The sequence below is a fragment of the Balaenoptera ricei genome, chromosome 6 (assembly GCF_028023285.1).
Source record: "Balaenoptera ricei isolate mBalRic1 chromosome 6, mBalRic1.hap2, whole genome shotgun sequence".
NCBI lineage: Eukaryota > Metazoa > Chordata > Mammalia > Artiodactyla > Balaenopteridae > Balaenoptera > Balaenoptera ricei.
The window spans coordinates 118,246,132-118,265,597 of NC_082644.1; the positions used below are offsets into that span (position 1 = coordinate 118,246,132).

At 45.3% G+C, this 19,466-nt stretch overlaps 1 protein-coding gene across 12 annotated transcripts in view; it reads right to left on the reverse strand.

Moving 5' to 3' along the window:
* The window catches only part of RAPGEF1 (Rap guanine nucleotide exchange factor 1), a 139,945-nt gene that overhangs the window by 50,949 nt on the left and 69,530 nt on the right, over positions 1-19,466 (reverse strand). For 8 of the 12 annotated variants that reach the window (XM_059925886.1, XM_059925879.1, XM_059925877.1 and 5 more), the window contains exons 2-5: positions 18,618-18,757; positions 17,878-17,991; positions 13,201-13,379; positions 8,872-9,028 (exon numbers count right to left, since the gene is read on the reverse strand). In XM_059925886.1, coding sequence (XP_059781869.1) covers positions 8,872-9,028; positions 13,201-13,379; positions 17,878-17,991; positions 18,618-18,757 — 590 coding nt within the window. The remainder of the gene's footprint in view (positions 1-8,871; positions 9,029-13,200; positions 13,380-17,877; positions 17,992-18,617; positions 18,758-19,466) is intronic. The other 4 variants (XM_059925887.1, XM_059925882.1, XM_059925883.1 and 1 more) reach the window with 1 other exon arrangement.

Genomic DNA, 19,466 nt, shown 5'->3' on the forward strand with positions numbered 1-19,466 from the left:
CACAGGAGGGGGCAGCTTTCCATATGCACCACGACCTTCCAGCCCAAACACAAACACACCGGCCAGGAGGTCTTCACTCTCAACCTGGCTTCTCGCTCACAGGCAGAAGGGCACCCTTAGAATGTGCACGTACGCGGCGACCGTGCCAGCACCCTCATCTCCTTCAGAGCCCACTGTCTGTAACCTGGCCAGAGCCCAACCCCCCCTACTGAAGTTAGATTTCTGAGAGGATGTCAGACTTTCCAGTCCTCCTGAGGCACAGGTTCGGAAGGACTGAGAGAGACGGCACGTGAGACTCTGTCCAGAGCCGGCAGCTGTAAACCAGACAACTGCCGGTTCACCGAAAAGCAGTTTTCAAAAGCCCGAAAGGTACCAGGAAGAGTACCTTTCTAAATACACAATACTTTATTTCCATGTTCATTTCATTCATACTGAGAGTAATCACAGAGACACTTCCATCTTAGATGACCTTCATCCAGTCAAAGCACAGCTCGGTGCTCAGGTAAGAAACGGTCCTATCTGTTTCTGCCTCCTCGGCCCCTGCCAGGCAGAGGGGACACGGGCTGCACGAGGAGAGGCCCGAGTCCTCCAGGTTCACATACTTTAACTGGAAGCGCCCCACCCTGCAGCCTGGGCCCGCTGCTCCTGCTCAGGCCGCGTCCCGACCTGCCACCGTCTACCCTCTATCACCATGGGGTCCTGTGCTCGTGGCCATGACACAGCCCCTCTACCGGTGAGCGGTCCTAAGACAAGTTCTTCACCAAAGACACTGGGTACAGGCCAGTGGGGAGTTTCCTGTAACTGAAGTGGCATAATGCAGTCACAGGACTGTCCAGCCCCAGTGTGACCTTTATGGTGACAACAGGGGACCTTCCCTGCCCACATCCTAAGCGGGGGTGAGGCAGCGACAGAGCAGAGGAAGTGCCTTCCTTCTCACATGTGCTCAGGAGGAGACACAGCACTAAGCAGACAAGGTGCCAGAGTGCACGGGCCTGGCGGGTGACTCCTCAAGTCAGCTCCTGGAGGCTCACAGCAGCCTAAAAACAAGGCAGCCAGAGGAGATCTCGAATTCCACACTGAAAGATGCTGAAGAGACCAGCCCAGAAGCAGTGCCAGGCCCGGTTGGCATGGGGAGAGGGGCATAATTTTAAAACTGGGCACTTGTGTCTTCAAAATAACGAGTTGGGGCCAAACACTACAACTCGAACAATAAAAGTTTTCAGGGTTCACCCCAAAAAAGGCCCTAAACAAGCTTATAGTTTATTGAAAGACCTTCTCTTGACATTTGTAACTAAGCAGAACACGTGTAGGCCCAGAAAGGAGATGCCGCTGCTACAAATCCTAGCTGGACAAGATGTCCTTCTACTCCCAACACCCTTGAGAATGAAAAAGCAGTAAATGTTCGGTGCAGTTCTTCAGGTTAGCAGATTTACTAGAAAAAATACTTAGTGAACTGCTCAGAAAGTAGGCTGGGGAGGGCTTATCTTCGTTTAAGCCACCTTATTATTTTGAAAAAACGTTAACAACAAAAGTACCCCTAAACCCTGAGCGTATGAAGCTGGAATAGAAGCATGATGATTTCTCTGACTTATGAAAGTATATCCACAACATTCCTACATGGCAATTTCCTACTACACATAACCCGCTGTCTCTTCCCCCTTTCTTCTTCCCTCTCCTTCTCCTCCTTTGTAAAGCAGTGGAATACTCAGACCACTGCACACAGGAAATACTCAAATACATGCCACATAAGATGGACCATGCAGACACACCAAGAAGAACTATTTCAAATGACTGCAAAATGATGGGTAACCTGCAGGTCAAAAATAACTTTGAAACGTCTTTAATACTTTCTAATAATCATACTGATGGAGGTGGTTAGTGTTATTCCGAGACTGTTGTGTTTGTATTGTGAAGAAACAAATGAGTCAAAAACAAATGTTGATATTTTTTAAAACAGGGATTTTCAGTGTGAGAGGAAGAAAATTAAGATATAAGCTTGATGAGGTTAAGTAAAAACCAGTATAAACTCAAGATGTATTTTCTCTTAAAGAAACTAAACATGTGATCAATGAGTAGCAATGAGGAACCCTGGAGTGAGGTCTCTAAACATCATTCCCCAATAAAGGGAACCAGAGCTCCTTAAAGGAATGGCTGATTCCAGGTCGGTGGTAAGAAATGTACAAGGTAATTATAACTCAATAACAAAAAAAAGATAAATAACACAATTTAAAAATAAGCAAAAGACTTGAATAAACATTTCTCTAAATAAGATATACAAATGGCCAATAAGCACATGAAAAGATGTTCAGCATCATTAGCCATCAGGGAAACGAAAATCAAAAACCATAGTGAGATACTACTTCATACCCACTAGGATGGCTGCGTCAAAAAAAGCCAGTGATAACAAGTGCTGGTGAGGATGTAGAGAAATTGGAACCCTCATGTACTGTTGGTAGGGATGTAAAACAGTGCAGTTGCTTTAGAAAATAGTCTGGTAGTTTGTTACGAGATCAAACACAGAGATATTATATGACCCAGCAATTGCAGTCCTAGGCGTATACCCAAGAGAAATGAAAACATACATCCACACAAAAACTTGTACCTGAGTGTTTGCAGCAGCATTACTCAAGATTGTCAAAATGTGGAAACAACTGAGATGTCCAAATGTCCATGAATAAATAACATGTGGTATATCCATGTAATGGAATGTTATTTGGCAATAAAAAGAAATGAAGTACTGATACATGCTACAACATGGATGAACTTTGAACACATTATGCTGAGTGACAGGAGTCAGTCACAAAAGGACCCATAGTATATGATTCCATTTATATGAAGTGTCTAGAAGAGGCAAATTTAGGGACTTCCCTGGCGGTTCAGTGGTTAAGACTCTGCGCTTCTGCAGGGGACACGGGTTCGATCCCTGGTCAGGGAACTAAGATCCCGCATGCTGCGTGACATGGTCAAAAAAAAAAGAAAGGCGCAAATTTATAGAGACAGAAAGTTAGATTAGTGGCTGCCTAAGGCTGGGGGAATGGAGAGAAATGAGGGCAGGGTATGGGGAGAGTACAAAGGGTATGGGGTTACTTTCTGAGGCAATGAAAATGTTCTAAAGTTGACTGTGGTGATGGCTGCACAATTCTGTGAATATACTAAAAATCACTAAATTGCTTTAAACCGGGGGAACTGTATGGTATGGGCGTTATATCTCAATAAAGCTATTACCGCAAACACACACAAGTAAGTACAAGGTGAACCTGGAACACCTTTTCATATCCCCAAGTGAGAAAACGATCAAAGACTTTTGGGGTCATGTCAAAATGAACTCAGGAAACAATGTGAAGAAGCTGTCACTGTTCAAAGATGGGACTTGAGCATCACTAAGGATAATAACTGCAATGGACTGGACATATAAACTATGTTTATTTACATCCCTGAGTTCAGAATGCTATATTAAAAGACTCAATCCAGGGCTTCCCTGGTGGCTCAGTGGTTAAGAATCCGCCTGCCAATGCAGGGGACACGGGTTCGAGCCCTGGTCCGGGAAGATCCCACATGCCGTGGAGCAGCTAAGCCCGTGTGCCACAACTACTGAAGCCTGCGTGCCTAGAGCCTGCGCTCTGCAGCAAGAAAAGCCACCGCAATGAGAAGCCCGCGCACCCCAACGAAGAGTAGCCCCCGCTCGACGCAACTAGAGAAAGCCTGTGCGTAGCAACGAAGACCCAACACAAGCCAAAAATAAATAAATACAAATAAATAAATTTTTTAAAAAACCAAAACCTCAATCCAATGCTCATGTTAGATGATGCTAAGAAACACTCATTTTGATAACTGGTAAATGAAGGAAGGAATTAAGCACTGATCCTGCCTTTCCCCTGAGAATTATAACACAGGATAACCTTGATTGACAAGGGGAGGTCTCTTTTAGTGTATTCCGGCTAAGGAATGAGGAAGGGATGGCAGAAAGAATTATAATGTCATCATTTTGCAACTCCAAGGAATTAACCGATCTAGGCAATAACCATCAACGGCTATTAATATCAAAAAAGGAAAGATGCCTCTAGATGGAAGTGCAGGGCAGCACCTAGGAAACATTCTTTTAGATACAAAAACATGAACCTGATTCAGCCTAGTTTTGCAGGAAATTCAAGGGACAGAGGAACATGTTAAATAACACCGCATAGATGTAATCAGCAAAACCAGACTGTGGGAGACTTCTCAGAGAAACAACCTTTCCTTAAAAAACAAACAAACAAATAAGTTGCAAGGAGAAAAATACAGAGAAGGGAGAACTTTGGACAAATATTAATGAGTTATAGTGTTTGGACTTTATTTGGATCTGAAATTGAAAACCAAACTGTTTGAAAACAGCAAACTATATATATACCCTGCAGGCCAAATCCAGCCCAGGGCTTGCTTCTGTAAGGCCCTCAAAGTAAGAATGCTTTGTTTAAAAAAATTAAATTAAAACAAACAAAGAATATGCAACAGACCAATATGCAGCAGAGACTATGTGTAGCCCCAGAAGCCTAAAATATTTACTATCCGGCCCTTTACAGAAAAAGTTCGCCTTGTTCTAGAGATATGCACTAAGGTATTTACAGATGAATGGACGTAATGCCTGGAATTCGCTTCCAAATAATCCAGGGGAGTAGGAAGAGGTCTGGAAGAAACAAGGCTGGCCACCTGTGGAAGTTCTGTGATGGGGCTTCATTATACTGTTCTCCTTTTTGCAAATGTCTGAAATTCGTCGTCAATAAAATTTTAAAATAGGCTGATAAAGGAATAAAAGAGGTGGCTCATCTGAAATGTCAGTGTGGTAGAGATAGCTAGCTGCCCCACAGTATCTGCTCTTCTTTATTAACAGAATTTTACTTGGGCATATGACCAAGTTCTGGCCAATAAAATATTAAGTGAAAGTTCTGTGAGGCCTTTGAGGAAGCACCCCTAAATGGAGAAGCCACAACTTCCTACTCTCTTTTCTTCCTGGCTAGGTGGAATGTAGTCATAATTCATGGAGACTGTAACAGCCATTTTGGACCATGAGGTGGAATCCATGTGTTAAGATGGTGGGAAAGCAGGATAGGAGACCACATCCCTGGCCATTTTGTGAAAATGCCATGCTAGCCTTGGACTGCCTGCCTATCTGTAGGCTTCTTACACGTGAAGGAGAAATAAAGTTCTATCTTTTGAAGCCAGTATTATGCTGGATTTTCTTGCAGTCAAGTCTAACCCTAACTGATACAGTCAGGAAAATACTTCTTTCAAAATATTCCTGCTATTCAAGGTGAATCTGGTATACAAGCCCAATTTTTGGATGGTGATGGTTAAATGACAGAACTGCAAGTATTCCAAAGTTTCCTCCCAGATCAGTGTTTTTTTTTCTTCCAATTAAAAAATGTGTGTGTGTGTGTGTGTGCGTGTGTGTTGTGGGGGAAGAGGCTGGAGGTCAGGGGAAGAGGCTGGAGGTCTTAGAAGGGAGATCCAAGAAGGTCTGCAGAGATGGTAAAGCAGAGTCCAGAGAGATGGGTAAGAAGCTGTACATCTGAGATAAGAAGAAAAGCTGAAAAGGTGAAATTAGGAAGAGTTGGGGTCTTGGTTTTGAAAGGACAAACTCGTGTATCTGTTTGACCTTGAGAAGCTCAGTCCTCCAACAGCCAAGACCTAGGCTGGAGGTGGTTCCTATAGCAAAGGGAAAGTGAGGGCCTTTGAATTCCTTCCAGAGAGCCATGACCATCTGAGTCTCAGGCTCCCATTGGTAAAGCACTTGCCTGGGTCAGATTAGATAATAAGAGAGGTCCATCCTTCGACCTGAGTTAAGTTGCCCAAGGTTACAGAGCTAACAAGTGGCATTTACATGGAGGTTTAAATGATAGACGGTACTGCACATTCAGGGACAAAAACAAAGTAATCCTGCTTTACAACACTTTTTCTACCCTCAAAAGCAAAATTCCATTTAACAAGTGAATGAGTAACTTGGAAGATGGTGAGTCAGTTTACAGGACATGCCAACACTTTCCCTCCAAGTGGGATGACGACACCCTCGTGGATGTAGTTCACCTCTGCACAGTCCTGTCCCTCCCAGCCCACCGAGGCTCCCTCACACCATGAGGACAGGAGCTTATAAGGTGTCCTAAGCCTGATGGGGACAGTGAGAGAGGATGGGGGCCAGCTGGCCTGGAGGGGAGACACACTGAAGCCCTTGGGCCGAACCATGAATCTTCCTCCTTGTGGGAGGCAGCTGAGGGTGACGGTGAGAACACAGGGTCTGGGGTCCAGCAGGCCTGGGTGTGAATCATGCCCTTGCCACTGACTACTGGTCTGCCTGAGACTGTTTCCACACCTGTGAAGGAGGGGATCACACCCACCTTGGAGGTCGTTATAAGCATTAAGTGGGTAATACACGTTAGCTATGATTACAGTTGAGACCTTAACAGCAAACGCCAACATTACAGTGTCTAAATCGTCCCTGTGGCCTTGACTGACTCCAACTATGAAAAACTTCTAGCGACACAGGCCAGCTCCTGCTCATCCTTTACGCTTTCGCCTGCCTGTCTCTCTCTGGGGAAGTGTCTCTGATCACTCTGTAAATTGAAGGTCCCCCCTACACCCAAGTAAGACCACACGCCATTCTTCCTTTATAGCACCAGTCCTGGTTATAATTATACAATTACAAGTTTTTGATTGCTGTCCTTTTCCGCCTTTAGATTCTAAGCTCCATCAGGTCAGGGACGGTGCCAGTTTTGTTTATCGCGATATTCCCAATTCTATCACACTACCCAGCACACAGGAGTTTCTCAATAAACGCTTCTTGAATAAATGAAACAAAATTTAATGTACAGAGCTCCTCACCTAGAGAATCTTTGTTCTGGTTAAAATATTTTAAAAACAATTATGGAAAAGTTCAGACGCTGACAGGTTCATAATCAATAGGTGTCTCTCGCTTTCTCTCGCCCTCCCCCTCTCTTATCCTGGTCAATTTGAAAAATCTGAGAAACTTTTCTTTTAGACAATTTTTCAACTGATACAGTGGCACTTTAATGATTCCATAAAGGAAATCCACTCGGGAATGTTACAAAGCTTTACACTTAACTCTCTCTCTTCTATTTTGGATGTTCTGACTTGTTTCCAAACATCTAATTATAATCAATTTGGTAGAAGGAAACCTTAACGATGTCACCTGAAAAATAACACTTGTCAATAACAGCATCTCCAGAAGCCCGGACAGGAAGAGCAAGGCGAGGCGAGCCCGAAGCGCACACACCCCGATGGTGAAGTGTGAGCCGGGTCGCGTCTCGCTTGCCCTGCCGACCTCAGACAGCGAGCGGGAGGCTGGAATGGGAGAATGTGTGACTGGGCGCCAGGCCCGGAAGCAACATCAGGTCCCACACAGCAGCCACCCTGGGCTACATCCTTAAGTCTCACCAGCCGAAACCGATCGTGCAGGACCTGGTAACTGTGGGGAGTGAAGAGAACTGGGAGCTGTCGGAGGACACTGTGATGCCGTCTCGTCAAGCCCCCCTCCGAATGAGCTCCATAAAGCCCAGCAGACACAGCAGCCCTGCTGACACAGTGTTGGAGGTGGGGAGCCACCCAGACAGCCCCCGCCAACACGCTTCATTCCGGAGCCGTGTATGACGTCCAGCAATGCTGTCTTAGCCTCCCATCTGTAATTTTTACCCGTTGGGGGTCCTTATTCTACTCTCCAGAGCTTCTGGGGAATGTCAATCCAAGGAGGCAGCATTCAGGAGTCTAATGGCATGGTTGAGTGGGTAAGGAATTTTTTGGACCTAGGGTAAGTACCTTGGTTACAGTTTTGTACTGGAGGGTCTAGAAAGGAAGACAACACAGTTTCTCAAGCCAAGAGACCTGTTTGCAAAGCATACATCTAGCACCACATAATTAATAATAAACAGCAGCTAAGATCTGAGTGTTTAGTATGCCCAGCATAGTTCTAAAAGCTTTATATGTATTAACTAATTTAATCCTTCCTACAACCCCATGACACAGGGTACAACAACTGCATGTATTTTGTAGGTGAGTTAACTAAGGTACAGAGCACTTGAGTAAATTGCTCAAGTTCACAGACTAGTAAGTGGTGAACTTGGGATTCAAATCTAGCTGGGCTCTACTCTAGTCTAGCCCTCTTTCCACTACATTATACGGCCTCACGTTCCCACTGCTCACAGCCCTCGTCCCAACCCACAGGATCTCACCTGTTTCACGCCCTGCATTCTGCCTTGCTCCTCATCCACTGGGACTTATTTTCTCAATTAGAGTTTGTCCCTTGGACCTCAATTCCAGGACCTCCAAGGACTTCACTTTCCACCGTAACAATGATTCATAATTTCCTATTATGCCATTTCTGACTTCCCTGGGTAGTAAATTCACAGACCACATCATGGATTTCAAGTACAGTTAGTTTCATCTCTTACTCATGTCAATCCTGCTTTTCTACTAAGAATCCCAGAAGTTCTTAGAACATGAAAAGGTAGCAGTTGACATGCTGGGAGTTTTGCTAAAAGTCAGTGCAAAAACAATTTCCACTGGACTTCGTCTAGCCGGCAAGCGTGCACAGCCAGAGCTGTAGTATAAACACTACCTGTAGATTTCATACAAGGCCCAGTAAAGGCTGACTGCTTCTGGCAGCTTTTCTAACTATCAGGACGAGTACTCCAAAGGTTATATTCCTGTAAGAGTCATTTGTACCACAGAGAAACAGCTGTGGGACAGAGCAGCATCCAACAGCAGAAACACTGGAAGACGTTCATTCTAATGTACAAAGTTTAGGAACAAGTTCTCATGTGACAAACACCCAGCAAGGAGGGTGCTCCAAGTCCCTGATGAGGACCGTCTGGAACCTGCACGTACCTTCACTCCATCCAGCACGGCTTTGATGACCCCCTTCACAGTTGTCACCATCTCTTTATCTTCTGAGTTCACACCTTCTAGCATCACTTGGTCAGACCAACGAATGAGGTTGGCGAGACTTTGGTACACTCGGCTATAGCAGGAGGAGAGGGCTGAGCTAGAGGTAGGAGAAGATTTTTAAAAGAATATTAAAAATCTAAAGCATGACCATCACTTTACATCATCTGTTTAGCAGAGAACTAGTTTCTCAGTGACTAGGGTTTCTCAATCCTTCTTTCTATAAGATCTGCACCTCCTTTTAATAAACTTTTCCTCCCTGAATCTATTTCCTTATGTCCAATGAAGATTTTGTGGAGCTTTATCTTCCAGTCTGTTACAAATTTTTTTGCATTTCTCATATATAAGGTAGAAAAATTCCACCATGATAGTTAATATGCTTTTTCAAACTTCACATCCTCCATGAGATTCTGATAACATCTCTCAAGGAGTGCCTCATCTTCCTCTCCTCCTAGTAGATCAGACTGTTGTACACTTCTTGTTCTGAATTAGATAAAAATTCATGTTATATTGCGTCACAAGGAGTCAACAGGTTTGTGGAATTTTAGCAGGCAGGATCCTTTAAAGGAACAGCCTTTATTTTTATTAAAAAATTTTTTTTGGATCTTAGTTCCCTGACCAGGGATCGAATCTGCACCCTCTGCCGTGGAAGCGCGGAGCCTTAACCACTGGACTGCCAGGGAAGTCCCAAGGAACAGTCTTTAAACATGAGCTCAAAGAGATCTGAAATTTACTAGAATTCCTTCTAACATGGGCTCAGCTTCACCATTGCCTGCAATAAACCATGGCTGAGCTGTCAGAGGAACGCACTAATGAGGAGTATTTTAAGGAGGACAAGTCAGAGGCGAGGTGACCTGTGGTGATGGTAGGTGGGGGGAGGAGGTACTAACTTCACCGTGATGCCAAGAACTCAAAACAGACGCCCTGAGCACACCTGGAGGCCCCAATGATTGTAGAGTGGAGGCCAAAATGAAGAAGTTTTATATCTTCCACATATTTTTAAACAACTAAAGATAATTTTCCCTAGGATTTATGGAAAGGATTATTTTTCCATTTTAAATATTTGTATTACAACAGAGGTAGAGCAAAAATGTAGAAAATTTGTGGGATGCTACCTCCTCCACTAAAAAAAAAAAAAAAAAAGAATGAGGCAGACATTTAGGAGCCAAAGATATACTTTTTCCCCAAAGATATAATTTTGAGAAAAATATATAATATTGTAAGATATGATTAAAACAGGTTCTAAAAACAAAGACATTTAAAAAAAAAAGAAGCCTGAACCAAACAATGCTCTAATGAGAAGCTCTTCAGAATCAGGTAAGGAGGAAGAGAATTTCCAGGAGGTCTGAAGTCTCCACTTAGCCATTCACTCGGCTCCGTGCATGTTCAGGCAGAGGAAAGAAGAGTCAGAAAGAATGAAAGCAGCTCCTCAAGCCCCATTACAAACAAGAAAACTTTACAAAAGGAGCCACAAGAAAGCCAGGGTTTGGCTGCTTTAGAGGATGATACAAATGAAAAGTGTTCGGTGTCAGACCTATTCTCTTCGGAAGGAGGACTGAGAGAATAAAACAAAACTTGCAGACCTGCCGGGGGGGGGGGGGGGGGGGGGGGGCGGACCATAGATGGCGTCGTCCTGAAGGGGGGCGTGCTTCTAGCAGCTCTGCTCCTCCTCCCTGGCAAGGCCAGGCTAGGCCTCTTGAAACAAAGACTGTGGCCTCCCGCCCGCGATAATTAAATGAAAGAGGTGGGAGGGGTCACTTTTACATGATACTTAATTCCTACCTGCACTGGATGTTAACATTTCCCTGAAAGCACCTAAAAATGTTGGTAATTGTGTCCACCCTTCACACTGTGAGCTTGCAAGAAGAATATTCCTGTGTCTTAATGTCACGGGAAGGACATTAAAAAAGGAAGGAGGGTCTTGTACCATAAAAATGTCCAGTGGACCAGTCGTTGGTCTGTTTCTGAAATGGAGCAAAGCTGTCTGCACTGAGGGCAAGCAGGGATCCTGCTCTCAAACATCTCTGAATGTTCCACCGTCAGGAAAAGCCTCCATTCATTGCCCACACTGAACAGCCAGCCGCCTGTTCACAGGCCCGTCACCACTGCCCTCGGAACCTAGGGGAGCGTGGCGAAGAGCCTACCCGCTAGGGCCCAACCCACAGAGAAGAGGCAGGAAAACATCCTCCCAGCTAACAAATGCACAGGAGGATGAGATGATGGAAGGAAGCTAAAAGAAACATTTGAGGAGCATTTCAGATCATCTCAGGGAGATCAATAAAGTATCATCAACGGGCTTTGGAAGAATTTCAGGAGGAAAAAATCCCTTAAATGGTATTAGCCAAAGGACTACAAAGAAAAAAAAAGAAATCATTATTCCTTATGGCCACACCCAGGCATTTCTCTTTTCCCCTCTAGGAAACTGTTATAGACAGTAAGTAATTTTTGTCAACTATAAAGTAATTACAAAACCTCCCCACGGACAAAAAATGCCCCACACCATTGTCCTATTACTTGGTCAATTCTTCCAGAGCCTGCATGTCTAGAAAGTAACTTCGCAAGCAGAGTTGCTGGCTGACACTGCAGGAAGCGACAGTCCTAGCAGCAGCGCCCCGTCAACGCTGTTACAGGGCTCAGTGAAGCTGACTGTCCTGGACTCTCCCAAAGAGGCCTGGCACGTGAGGGATGCGCCCTCGTCTCCCACAGCGCCGCCCGTCGGCGCCCTGGTGTGACCACTCTGCTCACAGGACTGCGGGTCTCGTCCCTGCCGGGCACACTGTGCCCGCTGGCCTCAGCTCCTCTGCTCTTCTCCTTCTCCTGCCCCCACTGCCCACCCAAAGCCTGCCCTTCCTGCAGGCGCAGCTGCAGCGTATCCTCCCCCAGGAAGTGCAACTCTCCTGTAACTCTCCCTCCTTCAAAGTCCAACAGAGCTCCCACTCGGTACCATCAAATCAGCACTGTCATACAGTGGGGGAGCTGATTTTCTCAGATCTCAACTCTCCCCCGGTAGGCCCATCCCATGAGAAGAAGCGTATGAGAGCATTTCATAAAAGCTACCTGTGCGTCTGAGACCCAGCACACTGTTAAGCACGTTCCCTCAAAGGAGAACAGCACCGGGCCTGTCTACGAGCTGGGCACTGGGCTACCTACTGGAAAAGCATGGTGCTTGGTCTCACAGAGTCCTCCATATGGAGCAACTGAACAAGGCCCCAGAGGGACTCGCTTCCTCAGAGGCCTCTTGCACATGACAGCAGCCTGGCCTGGCAAGTGAAGACAGAGCAGAGCAAAGCCCTACCAACGGCTTATCCTTCCCCGCCAAGTGGCCTCAGTGCGCTTCCAGCCAAAAGACCACCATCTACAGGGGTCAGCAGAAGCTCCAGGGCAGAGAGCTTCTTGGAAATAAAGATACTGTTTTATCTCCCAGAAGAAGAAAACTATGCACTTCACTGTCAAGTTCTGAAAGCAGTTCACAAAAGCTTAGCCTCATGGGGCTACGAGGACACTAAATCATCTTGAGGAACTGAAACAGAGAGATGTTTATCCTGAACAGGTACCAGGGAAGAAAAACAAAGCCAGCAGGCATCTGACAGCCTCTCAAGAAGAAGCTCCTGATAGGCTCTCACTGAAGATTACTTTTAATACTGCTTTCCTTTCTGTATTTAACAACAAACATAGGGGCAAGCCGCTCACTAACCTTTCAGAGGAAAACGAACTCTAGCAATAAAAGCATTACCCCACAAAAGCTGACTACACTTCCATACCTGGCTTCCAATGAATCCAGGTGCTATTTGGGAGGACCTGGCTTGATACAATTAAATGTTTCACTAATCCATGCTCTAATGGGATTCTTCTCTACCTCTTTTGGCCTAGTAATCTAAGCAGCCAAGGTCTCCAATAGGTTAGATATTGGCAGGATTTAATGTCATAATAAACTATGGTTAACATAGGGTACTGGGAAAAATGTGTCCAAATCAATGCGATTATTGCCAATGAGCTAGCTAGTACGAAAAAATAACCACAGACTTACGCTGTGGATACACCCCTAGCAATGGTGGCGATCTTCCTCAGTGTTGAGGCCTCATGAGTAACAATGACCTCAACCTTGGAAGAATACCAAGTGATAGCCATGGGGTAGGGGTGGGGGCAGGGCGTGGGAGGGCTCCTTTTCCTCCTGGCATTCCTCACTGGTCCTAGAAACACTGAGTGTGAAATGCCCCCGAACCAAGGTGCCACTAGGCCTCCACTGCTCTGACACAGCCCAGAGCAACTCACCTGTGTTGAATTCGAGGGTCGCTCTGCACCAGGGGTAAGATGGCCTCCAGCACCTTGCTGGCAGACCCTGGAAGCATCTCCAGTACCTTCTTATCAATAGCCATTTTGTCCACAATGGTCTTAAAGTAGCGCAAGGCACTGACAACTTCCTTCTCTTTCTCTTCCAGCCAGCTCAGGTTCTGAAAGGAAATGTTAAGCATAAGGAGGGAGGAGAGAGATTAAAGGGAGCAATTTTAAAATAAATAAATAAAATAAAATTTCCTGCAAACTAGTTTGAGATTGACACCAATGGAAAAGGCTTCTTGCTGCAGAAAGCAAGCCAAATTGTTTTTCTAAGGATTGCAATCAGGATACGGAGGCTAGACTTGAAGGAAGAAGAAGGGGCTGACTGAGAAAGGTTGTTCAGATATTCCTAATTCCCTTCCCGGACAGAGACAGATTTGCCCTGGGGTCTCTGCCTCAACCACACTGAGATATCACCACTAATCTCAGTAAGTGTAGTGAGGACTAATTTGCTGATGGCTGCAGGATGCTTACAGAACCAACAGTTAAGTCCCAACGTGTATATCTATCCAGTAAATCAAATCAAGTAACCCCAGGCCTTTCAAGGTCCTAGGGGCTGTGTAAGACTGGTCAGAGGCATTAGTGCTCAAAACCCACTCTCCCAGGACTCTTCACTAGATTCCCACATTTGACCAAAGACGCAGCCCCTCTCAATGAAATGATATGGCTCTCCCAAAGGACCTGGAAACCCTAGGGTTAGAAGGGGCGGGATGTGCTGGGGTGAAAAGGTGAAGAAGCTGGACAGATGGCAATGATTCAATCACTACTCCTGCAGCGTGTGCTAACAGCACGCAGGGTCCCTCTGCCCCTGAGGAAAGCCCGCCTAGGAGGAAAATAAAACACAGAGCCCTGTACTTCCCAGCACTCACATTCCCACACCCAAATCTTTTCTCCTTGACTGTGGGATACCTTGAATCCACAGACAGTGGGTAAACACACCCCTTTGGCTTCTTTCTCCAACCTCTCCTTATACTGACCCTAATGTCAACAAGCCAGGTCCCAGCTGGCTGGCAGGGAAAGGGAGATGAAGAATAATCTATAAAATGGATAAATCCAAAAATGCATAATCTACTCAAGTAGAATCGATTACATGTCCAGGGCAAATTAAGAGTGGTCCATATGAGGAAAACTGCCACCTGTGGGCTCTGTGAGGTCCAGAGAATATTCAAATAAAAACCACCGAGAACAAGAAGATAATTTCTAGGAAAAGTAGATTTAAAACTATATAAATGTATAAAAAAGTGATACACAATAAAAAGTGATTATGATTCTGAACACCAGCTCTTTTAAAATAATGAGGAATGTCATTTTAAATAAAAAATCTCAATAGTGGATTTCACGGGAATATCAAAGGAAAAACAAATAAATGGAATCAAGAAGTAATTACCTCCTTTCCTCAGACAACTTTCAAAAACCCGATTTAACTTCTCTCAATGGGGGTACTTCCCAAAAGGTATTCTGTAGACCACCATGGTACATTTCTCCAAGGGAGGAAAAAAACACCCCTTCCCCATCCCCATCACTGTGGCCTCTTTGCCGTCACTTATTTTTCTCTTCTCACTACCTGACACGTTTGTTTATTTACTGTCTGTTTCCAAGAGCCAGGCACTTGCTTCTCCACCTCGTGGCCCAGAGTGCTCTGTTTCACCATGGCCTACACGGGGCTGAGAGGAACCTCAGCATGAAGGAACTCATGGTTCCTTGCAGACATCAAATGTGACTAAGACCGCTTTGGCCAGCTGAGCAAGAGGACTATGGCTCCAGCACTGCCATCTCAGCACATCAGGAGCCAGCAGAGACAAAACGTGGGCAGGAAGCAGGAAACATTTTAAGAAAATGTGTCACGAGGTTTGCTAGGGAGAAAGGGGCTAATCTGGAGATGGGAGCCGTCCAAAAGCGGCAAGGCACTTCACGGAAAAAAAGAGAACTCTCCTGTCATTTGCAGAGAGATCAAATGAGCCACTGAAGAGCCGGGCTGCCCTGGGCTCCTAATAAAGGAGCCGACAACCTGGCAGAGTCAGGTTTCATCCATTAACTCTCCAGCAAATTCCACTCCCAGAATTAATGGCCTCTGAACGCTGTGCATTCCCCTAGCCCATCAGCTGTTAAACTATGGCTTCTCGCAAAACACAGCCAGCAGTGGGAAGAGTTTACAACGAGACACCCAGACCGAACGCCCCCAGGAACAGGGAAGCTGAGGCCGAGGCCTCAGAGAGGCAGCTGCACACGGCTCCTGCGTCAGGGGTTAGATGCCACCACTGGTGCCAACAAAGCTGGAAACTACATGAGGCCAGCGGTGCTGGGGAAGGGCCTCGATCCAAAGGCACTGCTGGGCTTCAGGCTCCTCATCTGCAAAATGGGGAGAATAATGCCTGCTCTGGGTGATCTAAAGAGGTTCGTGTCGGGGGCTGGGTGAGAATGCATATGGAAGTGCTTCATAAAATTAAGGGAGAAAGAGATTTTGATTAAGAAAACTTGGGCCAGAGCCCACACTCTCTGTATACTGGGAAGAGTGAAAGCTTGTGCACATGGTCAAGGTGAGGAGTAAGTAAGACGGTGTGTGAAATCACCCAGGATAGGGCCCGGGCAAAGAGAGACCTGCAGTAAGTTGTAGATGGATCCAAATCTATTTCTGTCTACCTGAGTTGCAATTTCCCATGTAATAACCTGGGAAAAATGAGAATATATATGGAAATACTAAGTCGTAAGACAGCTAGTAAGTAATAATTAAGGATGATGGCAAATGACAGAGTCGGCTAAGTTCACACACCCTGGCAGATTCCCCAACACTTCCTGTTCTGACTGTGGGCCCCCACCATGGGTTTACACTCACTTTGACTCATGCAGGTGACCTGGGGCAGAGCACAGTAATTCAACCCTTCTTAAAGGGCAATGACCAGAAACCAGGGTAACACTCTTCCTTGGGCGAAGATCACATCTATAGCTCCTTCCCAGAGAACAGAGTTTCTCAGCCATGGCACTGACATTTTAGGACAGAAAATCCTTTGTGGGGTGGGGTGAGGCGGGGTTGCTGTCCTCTGTATTGTACGATGTTTACCAGCATCCCTGGCCTCCAGCCAACAGATGCCAGTAGCACCTGCTTCAGTCTCCTAGTTGTGACAAGCAAAAATGTCTCCAGACATTGCCAAATGTCCCCTGGAGTTTGCAGAAACCCCCACTAAGGAAAGGGTACTTTAGCATCAAATTTCCCCTATGACCTCTCTTGGAGTGATGAAGAAAGGGGGAAAAGTTCCAAGAAGTGAGCGGCTGAAACAGTCCCTTATCAGAGTTCACTAGCAAAACACAGTGGTTAGTAAATCATTTCACTCCGGGCCGCCTGGACTAGTGTCAGATGACAAGTGGCACTCTTCTTGGCGTTTAATATAAAACCCAGTTCCAAGGGGTTGCTAAACAGATTGCAATAAAAAATAATTGCGGTACAGACCAAATCTTCCACTTTATTACTCTTCTTCAATCTGGAATTTAGATCAATCTGGCAAACACCGTATATTTCATTCTTGCTCTCTAGCCTCTTTTTCTTAACAGATGGGGCAGGAAAAACGATTATTCAACAAAGACTTTGGACTTAAAACCTTTATTTTCTCCACTTTTAACTAGACTTTTAAGATATTCTGCTGGTCAACATAAAAACAAAAGTAGATGCACTGCAAAATTCAAGAGTTATGTGTTTATATAACAGGGTAGTGTTTGCTAGTGGCATTAAATTGACAGCTGTGACAACAGTCCTACAAACTACGCTGTGGACAGTCACTGAAGGGTTCAGAATCTACTTATCTGTGAGGCTTGTCTTTATTTTACACTGCTGAGTTTAATTTTGTTTTTATGTTCAGTTACGTGTGGGAGCTAACATTAGATTTGTTAGATATTAAAAAAGAAATTGACTTTCATAAAGAGTAACTGTAGCATCGAGAGAGTTTCGACTTGATGTCAGATGGCCTGTGTTCAAATCTCAGTGTCACCACTCTTTGTGTGACTTTGCCCAAACATTTAATATCTCCATAGTCCCAGTTTCCTTTTCTGCAAGATAAGTTTCCACCTCCCAGGGTTATAATGAGAATTAAGTGAGAGAACGAGTGTAAAGCACATAGCATGGGGCTAAGAAAAGGCTTGGTACATGTTAGCGGCACAAAAGGTGTCCCTGGCTCTGAGAGCGCTGGTTCTGCACAGTATCATCACACTCACGAGTCTCGGGAGATAGTTAACAGAGTACCTTACACTTTAGATGCCCTTCCTTTTCTCAACTATCCAGATCATCTTAGCAACTCAAGGAAAGAACAGCTGGTCTTAAGAGATGAGACTCACCCGCTTCCCCCGAACCCGTTGGACCCAAGCAGCACACCCAAACCAATCCCAAAAATCCCGGAGCTTTCGACATGGAGTACTGAGCTCTCTCCAAAGGCCATGGGGGCTTGGATAAACTCTTACATTTATTCAAGGCTCCTTGGACTGTCTCCTGAACAATTAAGCCCACAGTTGCCACCCAGCTGAACACAATGATATTGCAATAGATTTTTTTTCCATCCCCAAAACCATGGGCCAGGATTCTGCAGTAGAAGGCAAGGCAAACCCAATTGTTCTTAACATCACACTGACCTTCTGCCTTTGAGACCTGGAAGCCACAGCACTGGTGGACATAAATGCTACTGCCTGCTGCTCCAGATCCAAGGGGATAGGGTAGCCCTCTGGTAGAAATCTGTCTGTTGCCTCCTGGAAGAGAGGAAACCTGGATTCCTACAGAGCTTGAAATGGCCGTTTTAGGCTGAAGGGAGGGGTTGATGAAAACCAACAGCTGTTCCAACACATCTGGCTTGACTGGCCCTGCTGAGGTTACTGGTGTTTGAGGACATCTTTGGCTGGGTTTCAAGGGTTTAGCAAGTTTCAGAGCATGGGCCCTAAAGCCGAATGATGGATGTTCTGGACATCACAAATTTCCGTGTGTGTGTGTGTGTGTGTGTGTGTGTGTGTGTGTGTGAGAGAGAGAGAGAGAGAGAGAGAGAATGTGTGGGCAATGTGGGCCTCTCTGGGGCAGAGGCAGCACCCTGGAGTGTGAACATGACGAGCTGAGCTGTTTTAAATGCCCAGAGGATGACACAGCTGGAAAAGAACTGTTCTAGCCAACCAAGCTTGACTCTGATTAACAGGAGAAACACTCACCAACCTAAAGGTTCATATTTCACAGGGACACTGAAGGCTCCGCCTGGAACCGTGGAATGCTATGGAATAGGTGTTCTGTACTGAAAGTTCAATCCCCAGGGAATAAACTTAAAAAACAGCACAAACTCACTGCTCAAAGCAGGTGAAGGCCAGGAGAAACACCTAGAGAGTCAGCTTACTTTGTTCACAGGCTTCTCTGGAATCTTCACAGACACCTCAGCTGGTTTTCCCTTCTTCGATGGCGTTCTCTTGATTTTGGGTGAGTGGAATTTGTCCATCAGCTTCATGGTGAAGGAGGAGAGATGAGAACGCTGAGAGTCTGAAAACAAAGAAGGTAATGATTTTTAGAGGTAGAGTGGGAAGAAGCTGTGGTTCTTTGACCTTCTGTGGAAGTGAGCATCGTCCTCAAACAAATCTCTCCCCCTAGCTGTTCAGGGTTACAAAGAAAAGGAAATATGGATCCATTAAACATCTCTGCTTGCATGTTTCAATTTTTGCCATTTCCATCTAGTCTAGGTTGAACGCAGTCAAAATGGGTTTGGAAAACGAACGTGCAAATATTTCCAAGTGACCTTATAGAGTTTGTCTGATGATCTAACCAATGTCCAAGGGAACTGACTAAGATGAAAGAATACCAAAGTAGAATCACAGAAGTGCTGGATGTAAGAACTGGAAAGGAAGGCCCTTTTGAATCAACCTTCACGTTTTCTGGTTTAGGGAACTGCAACAAGTGACATGGGTAAGGCCTCAGAGCTGGTAGTGGAGACTGAAACAGAACTAAGGTGTTTGAAACCCTCGGGGACACAGTGAAAGACTAAGTGGTTTCTCGCCAAGGTCAGGAACAAGATGAGGGTGTCCGTTCTTACTACTGTTATTCAATTTTGTACTCTCTTACTCCAATAAAAGCCAACCAGATTGGAAAGGAAGATATAAAACTATCTCTATTTGTAGATGACATAATCCTGTATATGAAAAATCCCAAGCAATCCACTAAGAAACTACTAGTACTAATAAACAAATTTAGTGGG